General features: G+C 49.9%; 1 protein-coding gene across 2 annotated transcripts; it reads right to left on the reverse strand.

Moving 5' to 3' along the window:
• Positions 1-239: 239 nt before the first annotated feature.
• rbl2 (retinoblastoma-like 2 (p130)) lies at positions 240-17,720 on the reverse strand. 2 transcript variants are annotated; one of them, XM_069139997.1, is made up of 22 exons: positions 17,415-17,720; positions 12,618-12,748; positions 12,297-12,497; positions 11,712-11,776; positions 11,480-11,608; positions 11,195-11,355; positions 10,967-11,031; positions 10,684-10,855; positions 10,437-10,600; positions 10,242-10,354; positions 10,060-10,163; positions 9,499-9,636; positions 9,071-9,235; positions 8,863-8,965; positions 5,426-5,698; positions 5,146-5,342; positions 4,193-4,369; positions 2,834-2,905; positions 2,555-2,639; positions 2,215-2,468; positions 1,947-2,120; positions 240-1,543 (listed from the first exon to the last, which is right to left on the reverse strand). In XM_069139997.1, exons 1-22 carry the CDS (start codon positions 17,550-17,552, stop codon positions 1,376-1,378), a joined length of 3,249 nt encoding a protein of 1,082 aa, XP_068996098.1. In that variant the 5' UTR covers positions 17,553-17,720; the 3' UTR covers positions 240-1,375. The 2 variants fall into 2 exon arrangements, with proteins under 2 accessions (XP_068996098.1, XP_068996096.1); XM_069139995.1 differs by having other exon boundaries at positions 2,215-2,471.
• Between the last annotated feature and the right edge of the window lie 1,358 nt (positions 17,721-19,078).

Consider the following 19,078-nt stretch of genomic DNA (forward strand, 5'->3'; position numbering starts at 1 on the left):
ACCAAACAGAATCTCAGATTGTGATCCATCAGACCTCAGGACAGTTGTCCACTTCACCTCAGTCCATCTTCAATGATCTCGGTCCAGAGAAGGCGGCGGTGTTTCTGGATCATGTTTCTATCTGGTTTCTTCTTTGGAGAGTTTTAACATCATTTGTGGACGCAGCGATGAACTGTGTTCACAGACGATGGTTTTCACAAGTGTTCCTGAGCCCATGCAGTGATTTCCACTCCAGAATAGTGTGTTTTTAATGCAGTGCTGCCTGAGGGCCCGAAGATCACCACCATCCAATATTGGTTTCCAGCCTTGTCCCTTGTGTTCAGAGATTTCTCCAGATTCTCTGAATCTTTTAATGATGTCATGCACGTATGTTCCTGAGCACACGCATGTTTTAGAGTCCCTGACAGGTTTGGACTCGGTTTGGACTCCTCGACAGGTTGACGTGACGTGGAGGAAGACGAGGTTGCAGTCAGGAGGCAGGAAAAAGACCAACTTCAGTTTGTTGAATAAAATGGTTGATTATCGATTGTAATCAATAAGACAGCAGCAGAAAGAGTTCATGAACCTGCTGAGTCCGACGACATCGTGTCGTCACACAGGCTGCAGACAGTTTGTCTCCGAGAATCACAGCGTGGACGCAAAGATGGACGTCAGCTGGTAAAATCCAGGTTACAACATGAAATCAGCTGTAAAGCCTTCTGTTGGTCTGTATTAAAACCAGCTTCTAATTCAATACAAGATCAATTACAGCGCCACCCGGTGGCCACACACAGAATCAGCCAACTCAGTTCAAACATTTCCTTTCATGTTTTGTTTTTTATTGTACATCTACTAAAGTTTGCAGGATGTAAACAAACACAGGAGTAGAAAATAAAGGCACTTAACTTACATCACCTCCATTAAATAGGTTTTCTTTTCTCTTCTGTACATATTTACACAGTGAAGACGGATGCTAAAGAGTTAACGTACATGATAACGAACACGCAAATCACAAAGGTGAGTTCTTCATGATGGAAACTATTTTCTTAAACAGAATTAATTCATGTTTTGTTTTTTTATCAGCATCACAGGAAACAATAAAATATGAGAATAAAAGATGCATTAAAGTAAAATAAACACAGAGAGACGTGGAGCTGCTCCTTCACAATAAAATACCTTCCTGTGTCAGAATAAAAGGATGGAATGAAGAGTTTTACTCACAAACAACAACAGTGTGACTCGATGCTTGTTGTGTTTAAACAGCTGCAAGTGTGTGTCTGTCTACCGTGTGTCCGTGTGTGTGTGTGTCCGTGTGTGTGTGTGTGTCCGTGTGTGTGTGTGTGTGTCCGTGTGTGTGTGCGTGTGCGTGCGTGTGTGTGTGTGTGTGTGCGTGCTGTCAGTGGGCGGAGCTGCGGTCGTTGGCGACGTCCTGCAGGCGGCGCAGAAGAGCCGAGTGGTTGTCGGGACAAACCCGTTTGGGGGACGTCTCCTCCTCCAGGGCCATGCTGCGCTTCCTGGTGGGAGTCTCTCCGGTCCGGATCATACTGTTGATCTCCTGGAGACGCTGAGGGGTCAGAGGTCATAGGCAAGAGGTCAAAGGTCAACAACAACAACAAAAATCACAGGACAGAGGTCAAAGGTCAACAAAAATCAGTAAAAAGGTCAAAGGACAACGAAGATCACGGGAAAGAGTTCATTCCCTTCCAATTAAAAGCCCTTGTTTCAAATTAAAAGCCCTTGTTTCAAATTAAAAGCCCTTGTTTCAAAGTAAGAGCCCTTGTTTCAAATTAAAAGCCCTTGTTTCAAATTAAAAGCCCTTGTTTCAAAGTAAGAGCCCTCCCTCTAGCATTACCCATGAGCCTCAGCTGCTGTTGCTATGAAAAAGAAGCCAGTCAGTTGGTGACTGTAATTCATAAACGAAACATGGATCACCATGGTAACTGTGTGTGTGCCGTGTGCGGTCTCACGTTGGGGGGGCTGCTGCAGATGTAGTAATAAATCTTGTCCCGCGGGGTCGTTGGCGAGGGGGCGGAGCCTGTCTTGTGAGGTGAGATGTAGATGGAGTGTTTGCTGGATAGAAGCATCCGGCGAGGAGACCCGGTCCTGAGGGAGGGGTAAGGACACAGGGGGGGGGACTCCACCTGCACACACGTGTACAAAGATCATTACATGACGTTCAGAGCGGGAGGCGGTCCTACAGCCGGTGATCGGTGATGTCACGTGATGTCATCGTACCGCTGCAGGCGGAGAGCTTGCCGAGTATCTCAGAGCGAACGGCCTCATCTGTTTGATGTACACGCTGTTGTAGAAGTGGATCAGGTCTCCTCGCTCCCTCTCACCATCACACCCAGCGAAGGGAGGGGAGGAGGGGGAGGGGAAGGTCGAGGAGTTCCCGTTGGGGGTGGTGGTGGGCGTGGAGGGGGCGCTGCCGGGCCGGGGGGCCGGCAGCGTGCTGCTGGAGCGGATCGGAACCGGACTGATGTCTCCGCCTGCTGGAGGAGGGCAGAGAGACAGGAGTCAGTCAGTCGCCATCGTTACTGAGGAGACGAGGTGAGACGAGGACGTGTTTTCATACCTGGATCCTGACTGCTGTCTGCAGAGTTCAGCTTGGTGACGGATGGACGCCTCCTCCTCCCACTGATCAACACACTCCTGTACACCTGGAACACACACACACACACACACACACACACACACACACACACACACACACACACACACGCACACACACACACACACACACACGCACACACACTGATCAACACACTTTTTAATCACGTGATGTACAGATCAGCACAGCAGAGGAAGAGGAAGAAGAAGAGGAGGAGGATGAAGAGGAAGAGGAGGTCCTTACGTTACTGCTGGCCTGAGGCTGAGTGCGGTAACACTTCATGATGTTCTGGAAGGATTTGTCTTCTTTGGTCACCTGACCGTACAAACAAACAAACAAACACACATGTTTACTTCAGCAGGAAGAAACACACATGGAGGATGACTTGAAAGAATCTACAGACTGAATATCTTTAATATTTTACTCCTCAGGTCAGAAAACTGGCTTAACCACGACGTAAACAACACGCAGACCTTAACCACGACGTAAACAACACGCAGACCTTAACCACGACGTAAACAACACGCAGACCTTAACCACGACGTAAACAACACGCAGACCTTAACCACGCCGTAAACAACACGCAGACCTTAACCACGACGTAAACAACACGCAGACCTTAACCACGCCGTAAACAGCACGCAGACCTTAACCACGCCGTAAACAGCACGCAGACCTTAACCACGACGTAAACAGCACGCAGACCTTAACCACGCCGTAAACAGCACGCAGACCTTAACCACGACGTAAACAGCACGCAGACCTTAACCACGCCGTAAACAGCACGCAGACCTTAACCACGACGTAAACAGCACGCAGACCTTAACCACGCCGTAAACAGCACGCAGACCTTAACCACGACGTAAACAACACGCAGACCTTAACCACGCCGTAAACAACACGCAGACCTTAACCACGACGTAAACAGCACGCAGACCTTAACCACGCCGTAAACAGCACGCAGACCTTAACCACGCCGTAAACAGCACGCAGACCTTAACCACGCCGTAAACAACACGCAGACCTTAACCACGACGTAAACAGCACGCAGACCTTAACCACGCCGTAAACAGCACGCAGACCTTAACCACGACGTAAACAACACGCAGACCTTAACCACGACGTAAACAACACGCAGACCTTAACCACGCCGTAAACAGCACGCAGACCTTAACCACGCCGTAAACAACACGCAGACCTTAACCACGACGTAAACAGCACGCAGACCTTAACCACGCCGTAAACAGCACGCAGACCTTAACCACGACGTAAACAGCACGCAGACTTTAACCACGACGTAAACAACACGCAGACTTTAACCACGACGTAAACAACACGCAGACCTTAACCGTGACGTAAACAACACGCAGACCTTAACCGTGACGTAAACAACACGCAGACCTTAACCGTGACGTAAACAACACGCACTTTAACCATGACGTAAACAACACGCAGACTTTAACCATGACGTAAACAACACGCAGACCTTAACCATGACGTAAACAACACGCAGACCTTAACCATGACGTAAACAACACGCAGACTTTAACCATGACGTAAACAACACGCAGACTTAAACCATGACGTAAACAACACGCAGACCTTAGCCATGACGTAAACAGCACACATGAGCAGCTGGTCCAGGTGGCGGTCCATCATCATCTCGGTGCAGTGGACCACAGAGAACTCGAAGCACGTCCAGATTTTCCTCCTCAGATCCGACGAGATGTCCAGTTTGTGACAGAGGTCTCTGAGACGAACGCTGGCCAGGTGGTACACCTGAGACAGGAAACGGCATGACGGACACCTGTCACTCAGGGCTCTGGAGGACTCACTCATCTGATGATAGGTTTATTGTTTTATCTACAAAATGACAGACAAATATGTCCGTTATAATTCCCCTCAGTCCACCAGGATGTCTTCAGATGGCCCTCCCCTTTAATATTTCAAAATAAAATATCAAATATGTAGATTTCTATTTCATTATTCAGTTATATTTTTATTTATTTATTCTAGATTATGTTCACTTTATTATCTAACTTTATTTCATTCAATAAAGTATCTTTCTATCTATCTCATTTATCATTTCAGATTTTTAACTTTATTTTGGATTGTTTAAATTTGTTTTATATTTTCTAACTTGGATTTACTTGTTTATTTTAATTTATCTAATTTAGATTATGTTCACTTTATCTTAAAATTTTATATTATTTATTTTTTTATTTGTTTTAGTTTATTTATAGCTTATTTTTTTAAACTTCATTTTAGTTTTTTTAACAATATTTTTGATTGTTTTTTATTTTTCTATTTTTAGTTCTTCATTTTCTAATTTAGATTTATTTGTTTTAGTTTATTTTAACTTAAAAAGTATTTTTTATATTTTATTTTGAAGTTAATTTATTTGAGATATTTTTTAACTTTATCTTTTCATTCTAAACAATTTATTTTCCTCTTTTAATTTTTATCTTTTAGATTTATTTATTTTAGTTGATTTGAATTGTATTGTTTTATTTAAATAGTCCTGGATATTCCAGGATATTCCAGGATAGTCGTACCTTCCTGAAGAACAGTGACAGAGAGCCTTTCCTCAGCGGCCGGCTAGCTGGTTTGGCGGCCGGTTTGGTGACGGCTGATTGGACGGCGAGGCCGGTGAGCGTCTGGGCAGACAGCGGCTGCAGGGTGGCTCCGGCCTGCCCGGTCACACTCACCTGGACGGGGAAGAAGGTGATGCCTCCGCTCTCGTTGGCTATCCCTGCAGAGGGGTCAGAGGTCAGAGGTCAATGTGTGACGTGAGCGTCGCCCTTAGCTGTTCGCTTGGTGTGTTCGGTCCCTCACCTTGCACAGGGATGGTCACCGTCTGCCCGTTGTTGGCCGTCATGGTGGCCGTTGCCATGGGGACCACGGTCTGCCCAGGCGGGATGGCCGTGACGAGGCTGGCCTGGGCGGTCTTGGTCAGGGCGGCCGGCGCTGCGCTGTTGGTGCTGGGGGAGTTGAGTCCGCCCTCTCCATCCACCGGGTCGACGAAGAGCCGGCGGCGGTGGGCGGTGCCGGTGCCGGTGGGAGGGGAGCTGTACCGGTCCAGCAGGGTGGTGGGGGAGGGGGAGACACCTGGGGGGGATTTAACAAACAAGGTGATGAATGTCCACATATCTACAGACAGTCTTCAACAGGACACACAAAAGAAGAGGTCCAATCATTCTCATCATCTGTGCTGCTCTCTTTGTCATCGTTCTGATGTCATCGGTCTGATCTAATCGTTCTGATGTCATCGTTCTGATGTCATCGGTCTGATCTAATCGTTCTGATGTCATCGGTCTGATCTAATCGTTCTGATGTCATCGTTCTGATGTCATCGGTCTGATCTAATCGTTCTGATGTCATCGGTCTGATCTAATCGTTCTGATGTCATCGGTCTGATCTAATCATTCTGATGTCATTGTTCTGATGTCATCGGTCTGATCTAATCGTTCTGACATCATCGTTCTGATGTCATCGGTCTGATCTAATCGCTTTGATGTCATCGGTCTGATGTCATCGGTCTGATCTAATCGTTTTGATGTCATCGGTCTGATCTAATCGTTCTGATGTCATCGTTCTGATCTAATCGTTCTGATGTCATCGGTCTGATGTCATCGTTTTGATGTCATCGTTCTGATGTCATCGGTCTGATCTAATCGTTCTGATGTCATCGGTCTGATGTCATCGGTCTGATGTCATCGGTCTGATCTAATTGTTTTGATGTCATCGCTCTGATGTCATCGGTCTGATCTAATCCTTTTGATCTAATCGTTTTGATGTCATCGTTCTGATGTCATCGGTCTGATCTAATCGTTCTGATATCATCGGTCTGATCTAATCGTTCTGATGTCATCGTTCTGACCTAATTGTTTTGATGTCATCGTTCTGATGTCATCGGTCTGATCTAATCGTTCTGATATCATCGGTCTGATCTAATCGTTCTGATGTCATCGTTCTGATCTAATTGTTTTGATGTCATCGTTCTGATGTCATCGGTCTGATCTAATCGTTCTGATGCCATCGGTCTGATCTAATCGTTCTGATGCCATCGGTCTGATCTAATCGTTCTGATGCCATCGGTCTGATCTAATCGTTTTGATGCCATCGGTCTGATGTCATCGTTTTGATGTAATCGGTCTGATGTCATCGTTCTGATGTCATCGTTCTGATCTAATCGTTTTGATCTAATCATTCTGATGTCATCGGTCTGATGCCATCGTTCTGATGTCATCGGTCTGATCTAATTGTTTTGATGTCATCGTTCTGATGTCATCGGTCTGATCTAATCATTTTGATCTAATCGTTTTGATGTCATCGTTCTGATGTCATCGGTCTGATCTAATCGTTCTGATATCATCGGTCTGATCTAATCGTTCTGATGTCATCGTTCTGACCTAATTGTTTTGATGTCATCGTTCTGATGTCATCGGTCTGATCTAATCGTTTTGATGTCATCGTTCTGACCTAATTGTTTTGATGTCATCGTTCTGATGTCATCGGTCTGATGTCATCGTTCTGATGTCATCGGTCTGATCTAATCGTTCTGATATCATCGGTCTGATCTAATCGTTCTGATGTCATCGGTCTGATCTAATCATTCTGATGTCATTGTTCTGATGTCATCGGTCTGATCTAATCGTTCTGACATCATCGTTCTGATGTCATCGGTCTGATCTAATCGCTTTGATGTCATCGGTCTGATGTCATCGGTCTGATCTAATCGTTTTGATGTCATCGGTCTGATCTAATCGTTCTGATGTCATCGTTCTGATCTAATCGTTCTGATGTCATCGGTCTGATGTCATCGTTTTGATGTCATCGTTCTGATGTCATCGGTCTGATCTAATCGTTCTGATGTCATCGTTCTGATGTCATCGGTCTGATGTCATCGGTCTGATGTCATCGGTCTGATCTAATTGTTTTGATGTCATCGCTCTGATGTCATCGGTCTGATCTAATCCTTTTGATCTAATCGTTTTGATGTCATCGTTCTGATGTCATCGGTCTGATCTAATCGTTCTGATATCATCGGTCTGATCTAATCGTTCTGATGTCATCGTTCTGACCTAATTGTTTTGATGTCATCGTTCTGATGTCATCGGTCTGATCTAATCGTTCTGATATCATCGGTCTGATCTAATCGTTCTGATGTCATCGTTCTGATCTAATTGTTTTGATGTCATCGTTCTGATGTCATCGGTCTGATCTAATCGTTCTGATGCCATCGGTCTGATCTAATCGTTCTGATGCCATCGGTCTGATCTAATCGTTCTGATGCCATCGGTCTGATCTAATCGTTTTGATGCCATCGGTCTGATGTCATCGTTTTGATGTAATCGGTCTGATGTCATCGTTCTGATGTCATCGTTCTGATCTAATCGTTTTGATCTAATCATTCTGATGTCATCGGTCTGATGCCATCGTTCTGATGTCATCGGTCTGATCTAATTGTTTTGATGTCATCGTTCTGATGTCATCGGTCTGATCTAATCATTTTGATCTAATCGTTTTGATGTCATCGTTCTGATGTCATCGGTCTGATCTAATCGTTCTGATATCATCGGTCTGATCTAATCGTTCTGATGTCATCGTTCTGACCTAATTGTTTTGATGTCATCGTTCTGATGTCATCGGTCTGATCTAATCGTTTTGATGTCATCGTTCTGACCTAATTGTTTTGATGTCATCGTTCTGATGTCATCGGTCTGATGTCATCGTTCTGATGTCATCGGTCTGATCTAATCGTTCTGATATCATCGGTCTGATCTAATCGTTCTGATGTCATCGTTCTGATCTAATCGTTTTGATGTCATCGTTCTGATGTCATCGTTCTGATGTCATCGGTCTGATCTAATCGTTCTGATGTCATCGGTCTGATCTAATCGTTCTGATGTCATCGGTCTTATCTAATCGTTTTGATGTAATCGTTCTGATGTAATCGTTCTGATGTCATCGTTCTGATGTCATCGGTCTGATCTAATCGTTTTGATCTAATCGGTCTGATCTAATCGTTTTGATGTCATCGGTCTGATCTAATCGTTCTGATGTCATCGGTCTGATCTAATCGTTCTGATGTCATCGGTCTGATCTAATCGTTCTGATGTCATCGGTCTGATCTAATCGTTCTGATGTAATTGTTCTGATGTCATCGGTCTGATCTAATCGTTCTGATGTCATCGGTTCTTCTCCTCCCTCGGTGTGATGGTTAATACCACAGACAATGTGGTGAAGATGATGAAGAGGTGATCAGAAACCTTTGATGATGCTGCTGGAGGTGAGGTCTGCTGCGGGGTTGCTGGGTGTGAAGTTCCCGCTGTTACTCTCCTCGTTTTGTTCCAGGTACTGAGGAGGCATCACCTGAAACAGGGAAAGGTTTCTGTGAGACAGAGAGCTGCAGCGGCCTATGCTGTTCGTGTGTGTGTGTGTGTGTGTGTGTGTGTGTGTGTGTGTGTGTAGACAGACCTCCTGGCAGGCAGGGACTTTGTCTTTGGTCCCCCTGAGACTGTCCCACAGCGGGGAGTCTCTGGTCCAGGCCAGACTCTCCAGGACCTGCTCCTCCACCTGGTTGAGGTGCTTCACCACCTCCCGGAACAGACCCTGCTCGGACCGGACCAGAACCTCGATCACCTGCACACACAGGGACGAGCGTCAAACACTGGAACTACAATCTGTACTGTTAACAGTTTTGTTTTTTTACCACCTTCATCTTCACATGATGAAGCCGTCTGGAAATCGACACCTCAACTCTTAATATTAGGATTCATTTACAGAAGAAAACGTTTGTATGAAAAAACACTAGTAATCAGAATTAGAAACTAATTATTTTACTGTTCGGAAAACTCAATATTAATTCATCTATTTTAATTTATTACTTATATTTCCACAGGTACCTTGTAGAAGTGATAAGCAGGCAGCTGGAAGACGCCGATGACGTTGGGGAAATCTCCCGGCGGTCTGTAGGAGAAGATGACGATCTCCAGGCAGCAGGCCAGCAGGGAGCGGTGGAACACGTCCTGCTCCAGGATACACTGCAACACAGGAGCCAGCGCTGGATCTCACTGATCTGATTGGAAACCTGATGATACTACGTCCCGCCCACCGATAGCTGTAACCTGACTGCACCACAGGCCTGTCAATCAAACAGACACGCCCCCAAAAACAGGTCTTCTTGAATCTTCTTTTCTAATGAATGAGGGATTATTTTCAGATGGACCTCCAGAAAACTAATAAGAAGGAGTGACTTTAGCTAACAACACCGAGATAACTGATGGACACATTTTATTCACTTTGGATTTGATGAGAGAAGTTGAATGGGAGTCTATGGAGCCGGAGGCTTTTTGGAGCCGACCTCTAGTGGCACTCGCTGGTATTGCAGCTGAAGACACTTCAGCATCGGCCTCATTGCTCAGACCTGGAAGCTACGAACTCTTTTAATTAAGGTCTGTACTCACCGACAGGTCGGCGTCTCCCAGGATCATCTTCTCCCTCTCGATGATGGACTCCAGGATCCGGTAGTAGAGCGCCTCCGCCAGATGGAAATACTTCACTGCCAGGTCTGGGAGCAGAAACGTAGGTGAGGCAGGAGGAGGCAGCGGGTCGGTCCTGTACTGACCGGAGATCTCGCGTGTGTTACCTTTCCCCATCGGCCTGCTGTCTGCGGCGCCGTCCTCATAATGCTGAGAGAAGAGGTCGAACATGTCCTTCAGGCGCTTCCTGATGACATCACTGGGGTCTCTGGCACAGGTCCTGGGACAGAGAGGTGGTTCAGGGGTTCAGTACAAGTAGCATAAAGTTCAGGTTCAGGTCTCCGCAGTGTCCAGAGACATACCTGAGCGTCTCAGTCAGCTTGGTGCTCGGACCCTGTTTGGTCCCGGACAGCAGGGTGTGAAGGCGTCCCACGCTCTTCATGGCGGAGGACAGCGGCGAGGACAGGCTGGTCTCCGGGACGTACTTCCTGCCGGTCAGAGGGGTGGACACCTTCAGAGCCGAGGCCTGAGGACAGCAGAGGGGACGGATCGGTTACATGTCCGGACCAGAACGCGGAGTGGGACGGGTTCGGGGTCTGTGAGTCTTACGGTCAGGCTGCTGTGGAGCCTGTAGGTGGCGCTGTCCTGGTTCTCCACCCCCCCACACAGGCACGGTCCCGGGGTGCCGATGTCCTCGCTCGCACCCTCCCCCGTGAAGATCCGCTCGTCCAGACTGCCGGTGGCCAGAACATGTTCCTCATAGACCCGACTGAGAGCCAGGCTAAGGTGGGGGGACGATACTTTATTGATCATCTATTGATCCCGCCTTCAGCTGATCATGTTAATAATAAATATGACATCATGATCAATATCTCCTGATCAAAACACTCACAAACTGTCTCCGAAGTTCATGGGATCCAGAAAGCCGGTCAGACTGTCCTCCTTCCCTCTGAGGATCTGTGGGAGGAGAACCAGGACGTTCAAACCAAAAAACACCTTCATTTCACCTGTGTGTGGGCGTGTCTAAAAAGTGTGTGTGGGCGTGTTTAAAATGTAAATGTGGGCGTGTTCAGCATGTGAATATTGGCATGTCTGACAGGTGAGTGTGGGCGTGTCTCACCCTCTTGTGGAAGAGCTTCTTGATGAAGGGTTTCCAGAAGTGCTCTTTGACTCCTTTGGCCTCGAGCACCAGGCCGTCCTGCAGCTCACACAGCTGCTCCATGAAGCAGAACGGACCTGAGGAAGGCCGGTAGTCCTTACTGCTGAAGTCCTCTGGAAGACCTGCAGGATGGGGGAGGGGGACAGACCGAGGAAACAGCCCGGGGGGAGGGACAATAACATTTCTCAGTTTAAAGTTTTGAAGTTTTGTCTCTGGCCGGCTGCAGCGGTGTGAAGGTGTGGTTACCGCTGAAGTCGGGGTTGAGCAGGTCCTTCCTGGCGTTGCACAGCAGAGCGTTGGTGAAGACGAGGTCGAGGGCGCAGAGCAGCAGGTGGTACGAGTTCACCAGGTCGTCGCTGATCATTGGGAAGTTCCCTGGAAGTCAAAACGCTGAGAGTCTCATCGACCGCCGCTGGCCGGGTTCATAACCAACTAGTTCTTATTATTACCAAACGAACCCGTTTCTCTGAGTCTTTACCTTTAGCGTGGACAAACAGGACCCAGCAGAAGTTGAAGACCTCGGTCACGGTGCACGGATGACGTCTGCGAAACAAAGACGAGACACGTTTAAAGGACACGTTGGCAGTTGGCAGTCAGACCTGGAAGGAAGATGATCGCATCACAGACACCCGTCGCTCCTCCTGGTGACACTTCTCTTCTTTCTATCTCTTCAACTTCATGCTGAGTTGGAGTCTGAAGTTCACCTGCAGATGCATTTCTACAAAAGTCTATCTTTTCAAAATAAAATCCCCTCTTTGTGTTTTCCTTCTGTTGTACTAAAATACAGAAACTTTAGAAAAACTCTCACTGAATTTGACTAAACTTCTGAAAGAGTTTCTGTCCTTCCTCTCTTATTCTGAAATCACATGAAGCCCTGAATACTCAGACTGAAAACTGCAGATTTCTAAATCAAACCACTGATCATCTAAAAGCACGAACGATGGACAGAAACAAACAAAGTGGGTGGGAAACAATCAAAATGAGATATAAAAACATAAAGCAGAATGAAAACAGAACCAGGACTGTTATGTTGACTCAGAGGTCAAAGGTCACGGGCTCCTACCTCTGCTTGCGGCTGCGGTGAACCCGCGGCGGCTCCTCCGACGGGGCCTTGAAGATGAACCTGAAGATGGGGACGTACTTCTTGAAGATGACGGCCGACACGGTGAAGTTCCTCTCCAGCTTGTCGGTGCTCTGCCTGAAGTCCTGCGGCAGGTCGGCCATGTCCTGCCACTTCTTCATCTTGTTGAAGAACTCGATCAGGCTGCAGGAGGACACAGGTCATCGCTACTTTATCTGGTACATGTGTATATTAAGGTGGGCCTATGGGAGAGCGGTGACCGCTAACAAGGATACAAACAAACAAACAAACAAACAAACAGACCTCATCTCGGAGCAGCGGAGGATTCTGGTCAGAGAGACGTAGTTCCCCTCGGCGGTTCCTTTCCCCATCGTCGGCACCGACGACCTGCAGGCCACGTAGAGAGCGCAGGCCAACCAGTGCAGCTCGCTGCCCTGCAGGGGGGTGGGGGGTGGGGGGTAAAGAGCAGGTTTCTCTCTGACTGTACAAACACATTTATTAATACTTATAACACATATATTTCAAATAATTCTAGTTTTTTATGATTTGATATAGAAAAATTCCAGATATAAACAGGCATTTTTTTCTCTCTCTCTGACTGTATAAATGCATTTATTTGTTTCAATTTCAGTTTTATATAAATATTTATATTTTAAAAAATCCAGATCAAACAGGGGTTCCCTTCTATTACCAGGATGAAATCATAGAGAAAATCTCATTTTTAATCTATTCGGATGTTTGTTTATCACCTTCTTTAGCTTTTACAATTTTTTGTTTTTATTCTACACAGATATGGTCGTGATTACAGTTAGAAATGATGTGAAATTGCATATTTTGAATGAAAAACATGTCAAATTTTCTTGGAACTCCTCCACAGACTTGGAGAAGATGCTGTAATAGAAATAAATCCCTGGAGCGGGAGGGTGAAGGAGGGGGAGGGTGAAGGAGCGGGAGGGTGAAGGAGCGGGAGGGTGAAGGAGCGGGAGGGTGAAGGAGGGGGAGGGTGAAGGAGCGGGAGGGTGAAGGAGGGGGAGGGTGAAGGAGCGGGAAGGTGAAGGAGCGGGAGGGTGAAGGAGGGGGAGGGTGAAGGAGCGGGAGGGTGAAGGAGCGGGAGGTGAAGGAGCGGGAGGGTGAAGGAGCGGGAGGTGAAGGAGGGGGAGGGTGAAGGAGCGGGAGGGTGAAGGAGCGGGAGGTGAAGGAGCGGGAGGTGAAGGAGCGGGAGGGTGAAGGAGCGGGAGGTGAAGGAGGGGGAGGGTGAAGGAGCGGGAGGGTGAAGGAGCGGGAGGTGAAGGAGCGGGAGGGTGAAGGAGCGGGAGGTGAAGGAGCGGGAGGGTGAGGGTGAAGGAGCGGGAGGTGAAGGAGCGGGAGGGTGAAGGAGCGGGAGGGTGAAGGAGCGGGAGGGTGAAGGAGGGGGAGGGTGAAGGAGCGGGAGGGTGAAGGAGGGGGAGGGTGAAGGAGCGGGAGGGTGAAGGAGCGGGAGGTGAAGGAGCGGGAGGGTGAAGGAGGGGAGGGTGAAGGAGGGGGAGGGTGAAGGAGCGGGAGGGTGAAGGAGGGGGAGGGTGAAGGAGCGGGAGGGTGAAGGAGGGGGAGGGTGAAGGAGCGGGAGGGTGAAGGAGCGGGAGGGTGAAGGAGCGGGAGGGTGAAGGAGCGGGAGGGTGAAGGAGGGGGAGGGTGAAGGAGCGGGAGGGTGAAGGAGGGGGAGGGTGAAGGAGCGGGAGGTGAAGGAGCGGGAGGTGAAGGAGCGGGAGGGTGAAGGAGGGGGAGGGTGAAGGAGCGGGAGGGTGAAGGAGCGGGAGGGTGAAGGAGCGGGAGGGTGAAGGAGGGGGAGGGTGAAGGAGCGGGAGGGTGAAGGAGCGGGAGGGTGAAGGAGCGGGAGGGTGAAGGAGGGGGAGGGTGAAGGAGCGGGAGGGTGAAGGAGGGGGAGGGTGAAGGAGCGGGAGGGTGAAGGAGCGGGAGGTGAAGGAGCGGGAGGTGAAGGAGCGGGAGGTGAAGGAGCGGGAGGGTGAAGGAGCGGGAGGTGAAGGAGGGGGAGGGTGAAGGAAGGGGAGGGTGAAGGAGCGGGAGGGTGAGGGTGAAGGAGCGGGAGGGTGAAGGAGCGGGAGGGTGAAGGAGCGGGAGGGTGAAGGAGCGGGAGGGTGAAGGAGGGGGAGGGTGAAGGAGCGGGAGGGTGAAGGAGGGGGAGGGTGAAGGAGCGGGAGGGTGAAGGAGCGGGAGGTGAAGGAGCGGGAGGGTGAAGGAGGGGAGGGTGAAGGAGGGGGAGGGTGAAGGAGCGGGAGGGTGAAGGAGCGGGAGGGTGAAGGAGCGGGAGGGTGAAGGAGGGGGAGGGTGAAGGAGCGGGAGGGTGAAGGAGGGGGAGGGTGAAGGAGCGGGAGGTGAAGGAGCGGGAGGTGAAGGAGCGGGAGGGTGAAGGAGGGGGAGGGTGAAGGAGCGGGAGGGTGAAGGAGGGGGAGGGTGAAGGAGCGGGAGGGTGAAGGAGGGGGAGGGTGAAGGAGCGGGAGGTGAAGGAGCGGGAGGTGAAGGAGCGGGAGGGTGAAGGAGGGGGAGGGTGAAGGAGCGGGAGGGTGAAGGAGGGGGAGGGTGAAGGAGCGGGAGGGTGAAGGAGGGGGAGGGTGAAGGAGCGGGAGGTGAAGGAGCGGGAGGGTGAAGGAGGGGAGGGTGAAGGAGGGGGAGGGTGAAGGAGCGGGAGGGTGAAGGAGGGGGAGGGTGAAGGAGCGGGAGGGTGAAGGAGGGGGAGGGTGAAGGAGCGGGAGGGTGAAGGAGGGGGAGGGTGAAGGAGCGGGAGGTGAAGGAGCGGGAGGTGAAGGAGCGGGAGGGTGAAGGAGGGGGAGGGTGAAGGAGCGGGAGGTGAAGGAGCGGGAGGTGAAGGAGCGGGAGGGTGAAGGAGCGGGAGGGTGAAGGAGCGGGAGGGTGAAGGAGCGGGAGGTGAAGGAGCGGGAGGTGAAGGAGCGGGAGGGTGAAGGAGCGGGAGGGTGAAGGAGCGGGAGAGTGAAGGAGCGGGAGAGTGAAGGAGCGGGAGGTGAAGGAGCGGGAGGGTGAAGGAGCGGGAGGTGAAGGAGCGGGAGGGTGAAGGAGCGGGAGGGTGAAGGAGGGGGAGGGTGAAGGAGCGGGAGGTGAAGGAGCGGGAGGTGAAGGAGCGGGAGGGTGAAGGAGCGGGAGGGTGAAGGAGGGGGAGGGTGAAGGAGCGGGAGGTGAAGGAGCGGGAGGTGAAGGAGCGGGAGGTGAAGGAGCGGGAGGGTGAAGGAGCGGGAGGTGAAGGAGCGGGAGGTGAAGGAGCGGGAGGGTGAAGGAGCGGGAGGGTGAAGGAGCGGGAGGGTGAAGGAGCGGGAGGTGAAGGAGCGGGAGGTGAAGGAGCGGGAGGGTGAAGGAGCGGGAGGTGAAGGAGCGGGAGGGTGAAGGAGCGGGAGGTGAAGGAGCGGGAGGGTGAGGGTGAAGGAGCGGGAGGTGAAGGAGGGGGAGGGTGAAGGAGCGGGAGGTGAAGGAGCGGGAGGTGAAGGAGCGGGAGGTGAAGGAGCGGGAGGGTGAAGGAGCGGGAGGTGAAGGAGCGGGAGGTGAAGGAGCGGGAGGGTGAAGGAGCGGGAGGGTGAAGGAGCGGGAGGGTGAAGGAGCGGGAGGTGAAGGAGCGGGAGGTGAAGGAGCGGGAGGGTGAAGGAGCGGGAGGGTGAAGGAGCGGGAGAGTGAAGGAGCGGGAGAGTGAAGGAGCGGGAGGTGAAGGAGCGGGAGGGTGAAGGAGCGGGAGGTGAAGGAGCGGGAGGGTGAAGGAGCGGGAGGGTGAAGGAGGGGGAGGGTGAAGGAGCGGGAGGGTGAAGGAGGGGGAGGGTGAAGGAGCGGGAGGTGAAGGAGCGGGAGGGTGAAGGAGCGGGAGGTGAAGGAGCGGGAGGGTGAGGGTGAAGGAGCGGGAGGTGAAGGAGCGGGAGGGTGAAGGAGCGGGAGGGTGAAGGAGCGGGAGGGTGAAGGAGCGTCAGGTTGGCTTCCCCCTCATTATGACCATGTGACATCACTGAGGTTTCTCTTCAGTGGTTAAAGGAAACTGAAATCGTTCTCCAGGTTCCAGTTCTTCATCCAGATCTGATCTGATTGAACACTTCAGGGGAAAGTTCAGGAGAACCTGATCTGTTCAGGAGAACCTGATCTGTTCAGGAGAACCTGATCTGTTCAGGAGAACCTGATGTAGCTTTAAAAACATAACAACAACATTGAAGCTGATTAAAACAGAATAAAGGTTTCCATCAGGTGAAACTGTTTTATGGTCTTCGACTGCTTCAGGTTTGAAGGTCGGTCCTGAAGTCAGCCTCTGATTCATCAGTTAAGGCAAAAGTTACTTTGATTAATAATTGAATTAATTAATTATTTAATGAAATAGAATAAAAGCCCACAGATCTGAGGTGTTGTGGTGTTTCACAGCAGCAGTTTAACTTCCTTTAACTTCCTTTAACTCCAGCCTCACCACGTAACGGGAGAAAGTTGTGGTTGATGACATCATGTTTATCGCTTCACTGCGTTTGATTGACATCAATCGTTTTAACTCGTCATCTGATATAAAGTTTGTTTTGATGTTAGCAGATGCCGCCGTTAGCTGCCGTTAGCTGCCGTTAGCCGCTGTTAGCCGCCGTTAGCTGCCGTTAGCCGCTGTTAGCCGCCGTTAGCTGCCGTTAGCCGCTGTTAGCCGCCGTTAGCCGCTGTTAGCTGCTGTTAGCCGCCGTTAGCTGCCGTTAGCCGCTGTTAGCCGCCGTTAGCTGCCGTTAGCCGCTGTTAGCCGCCGTTAGCCGCTGTTAGCTGCTGTTAGCCGCCGTTAGCTGCCGTTAGCCGCCGTTAGCTGCCGTTAGCCGCTGTTAGCCGCCGTTAGCCGCTGTTAGCTGCTGTTAGCCGCCGTTAGCTGCCGTTAGCCGCCGTTAGCTGCTGTTAGCCGCCGTTAGCTGCTGTTAGCCGCCGTTAGCTGCTGTTAGCCGCCGTTAGCCGCCGTTAGCTGCCGTTAGCTGCCGTTAGCTGCTGTTAGTGGATGAACGCAGCCGAGCTAGCTGCACCGTGACGGGCACAGACACCTGGTGTTGTTGTTGTTGTTGTTGTTGTTGTTGTTGTTGTTGTTGTTGTTGTTGTTGTTACCTCCAGCGTGAAGTTGCTGCTCATGTTCTCGTAGGTCCTCCACGCCTCGGTACCCGCCTCTTCGTCCATATTCAGGGCTCGGCACAGATCCTCAAACCCGGCTCGGGCTCTCTGCAGGAAGTCGTCCTCTTCGCTCATGTTTCAGCTCCGATGACGAACCGAGGGAATAAAACGCGTCTTCGGAGGAGGAGGGAACCCGCGAGCCGCCGCTCACGCAGCTGTTTACCGGAATAACGGCGTTATTACGGCGCTGGGAGCTGAACGGCTCAACACCGTGGCCATTTAAATGTCCTCTGACTGACAGGTCCTGGGAACCCTCGACGCTGCTGACGTACGGCCAACGACCAACCACAGGCTGAAACGTCACTTCTGTGCGCACGTCGGTTGGTGAATAGCACGAGCAGCGGATCTCACCCCAGCCCACTAAACGTGCGTAGCAACCATCACTGCGCGCACACTACGACTTCCGGTTGTTTTTGGTTTGTGAAGCCTTGACGGCTGGTTGCCCGGAAGTCCGTCTGAAAAACGTATAAATCGTGTATTTTAGAGCCTGCGAGCATTAAAACGCAGTAAAGACAGCTTTACGAGCAGTTTAAGTGGAGAGTTCAGCCTTCGGCTTTCATTAATCCCACTTTACATCGGAACATTTGCTTCACAGACACCAAACGTCACAAACGCTATAATGTCCTTATTTCTCCAGTTGAACAAAACGAAAGGTGACTGAAGTTTAGTTTGAACACATAAATCATACTTTGCAATAATTTACGAATTAAAACAACTTTAAAGTGAATTTCCTGCAGTAATTCACCTGCACTACTTTATTCTGGCCATTTCAATTTATTTTGGTATAGTTTTTATGTAGGCTATATTTAGATGTTCTTTCTTTTATTTGTGGTTGTCTTAATCTATGTGTATGAATGTATAAATAAAACAGCCTTGAAACGGCCTTCTTTAAATATCTCCTAAATGCATATTGGAACTTATAAACACTCTGCTTTAACTAACATTTATATACAATTTTAACATCTCAAAGATCATTAGAGCACACATGGAGTCTGGAGCCACAGAAAAGGCTTGGAATACTTTTTGTTTTAAAAATATATATATATATTTGCAAAGAACTTGTGACCCTGTTCAGGATAAAGCAGGTGTAGATAATGGATGGATGGATGGAGTTTCAACTGATGGCAAAAGTAGCAAGCTGGGCGATGTAAAAAAATTAAATCTACAACCAGGAAAGTGTAGAAAGTGACTGCCACATGGCTCAGAGCAGATGTCTTGCATGTGGAGTGGTGCAGATGTTCAGGAGGTGTGGATCCGGAGCTCAAACAGCCTCTGAAGGGTCCTTCCAGACAGACAGAGGTACAGCCATGACCAGTACTCTTCTTTTAAAACACATCTCTTACTAAGATCTCACGTTGCTCAACAGGAAGCTCTCCTCTCCAGGTGATGGAGCGCGTTCCCATCTGTGCCTCAGCCGGGGATCGAACCTGCGACAGCACCGTTGTTTCTCTTCTGTTCTGGTTCATATTTCAGCGAAATCCTGGTGGAAGGACTCGAGAGTTCCTCCGGCAGCACAGCTTCTCAAACTGGAGGCACAGATCTGACTGTAGTCACGAGGTAGCACTTCGTGATAATGTACATGAATAGTAAATAATGATTCC

Source organism: Embiotoca jacksoni, unplaced genomic scaffold (assembly GCF_022577435.1).
Source record: "Embiotoca jacksoni isolate LCO1_2020_lvr unplaced genomic scaffold, fEmbJac1.0.p SCAF_89, whole genome shotgun sequence".
Lineage (NCBI taxonomy): Eukaryota > Metazoa > Chordata > Actinopteri > Embiotocidae > Embiotoca > Embiotoca jacksoni.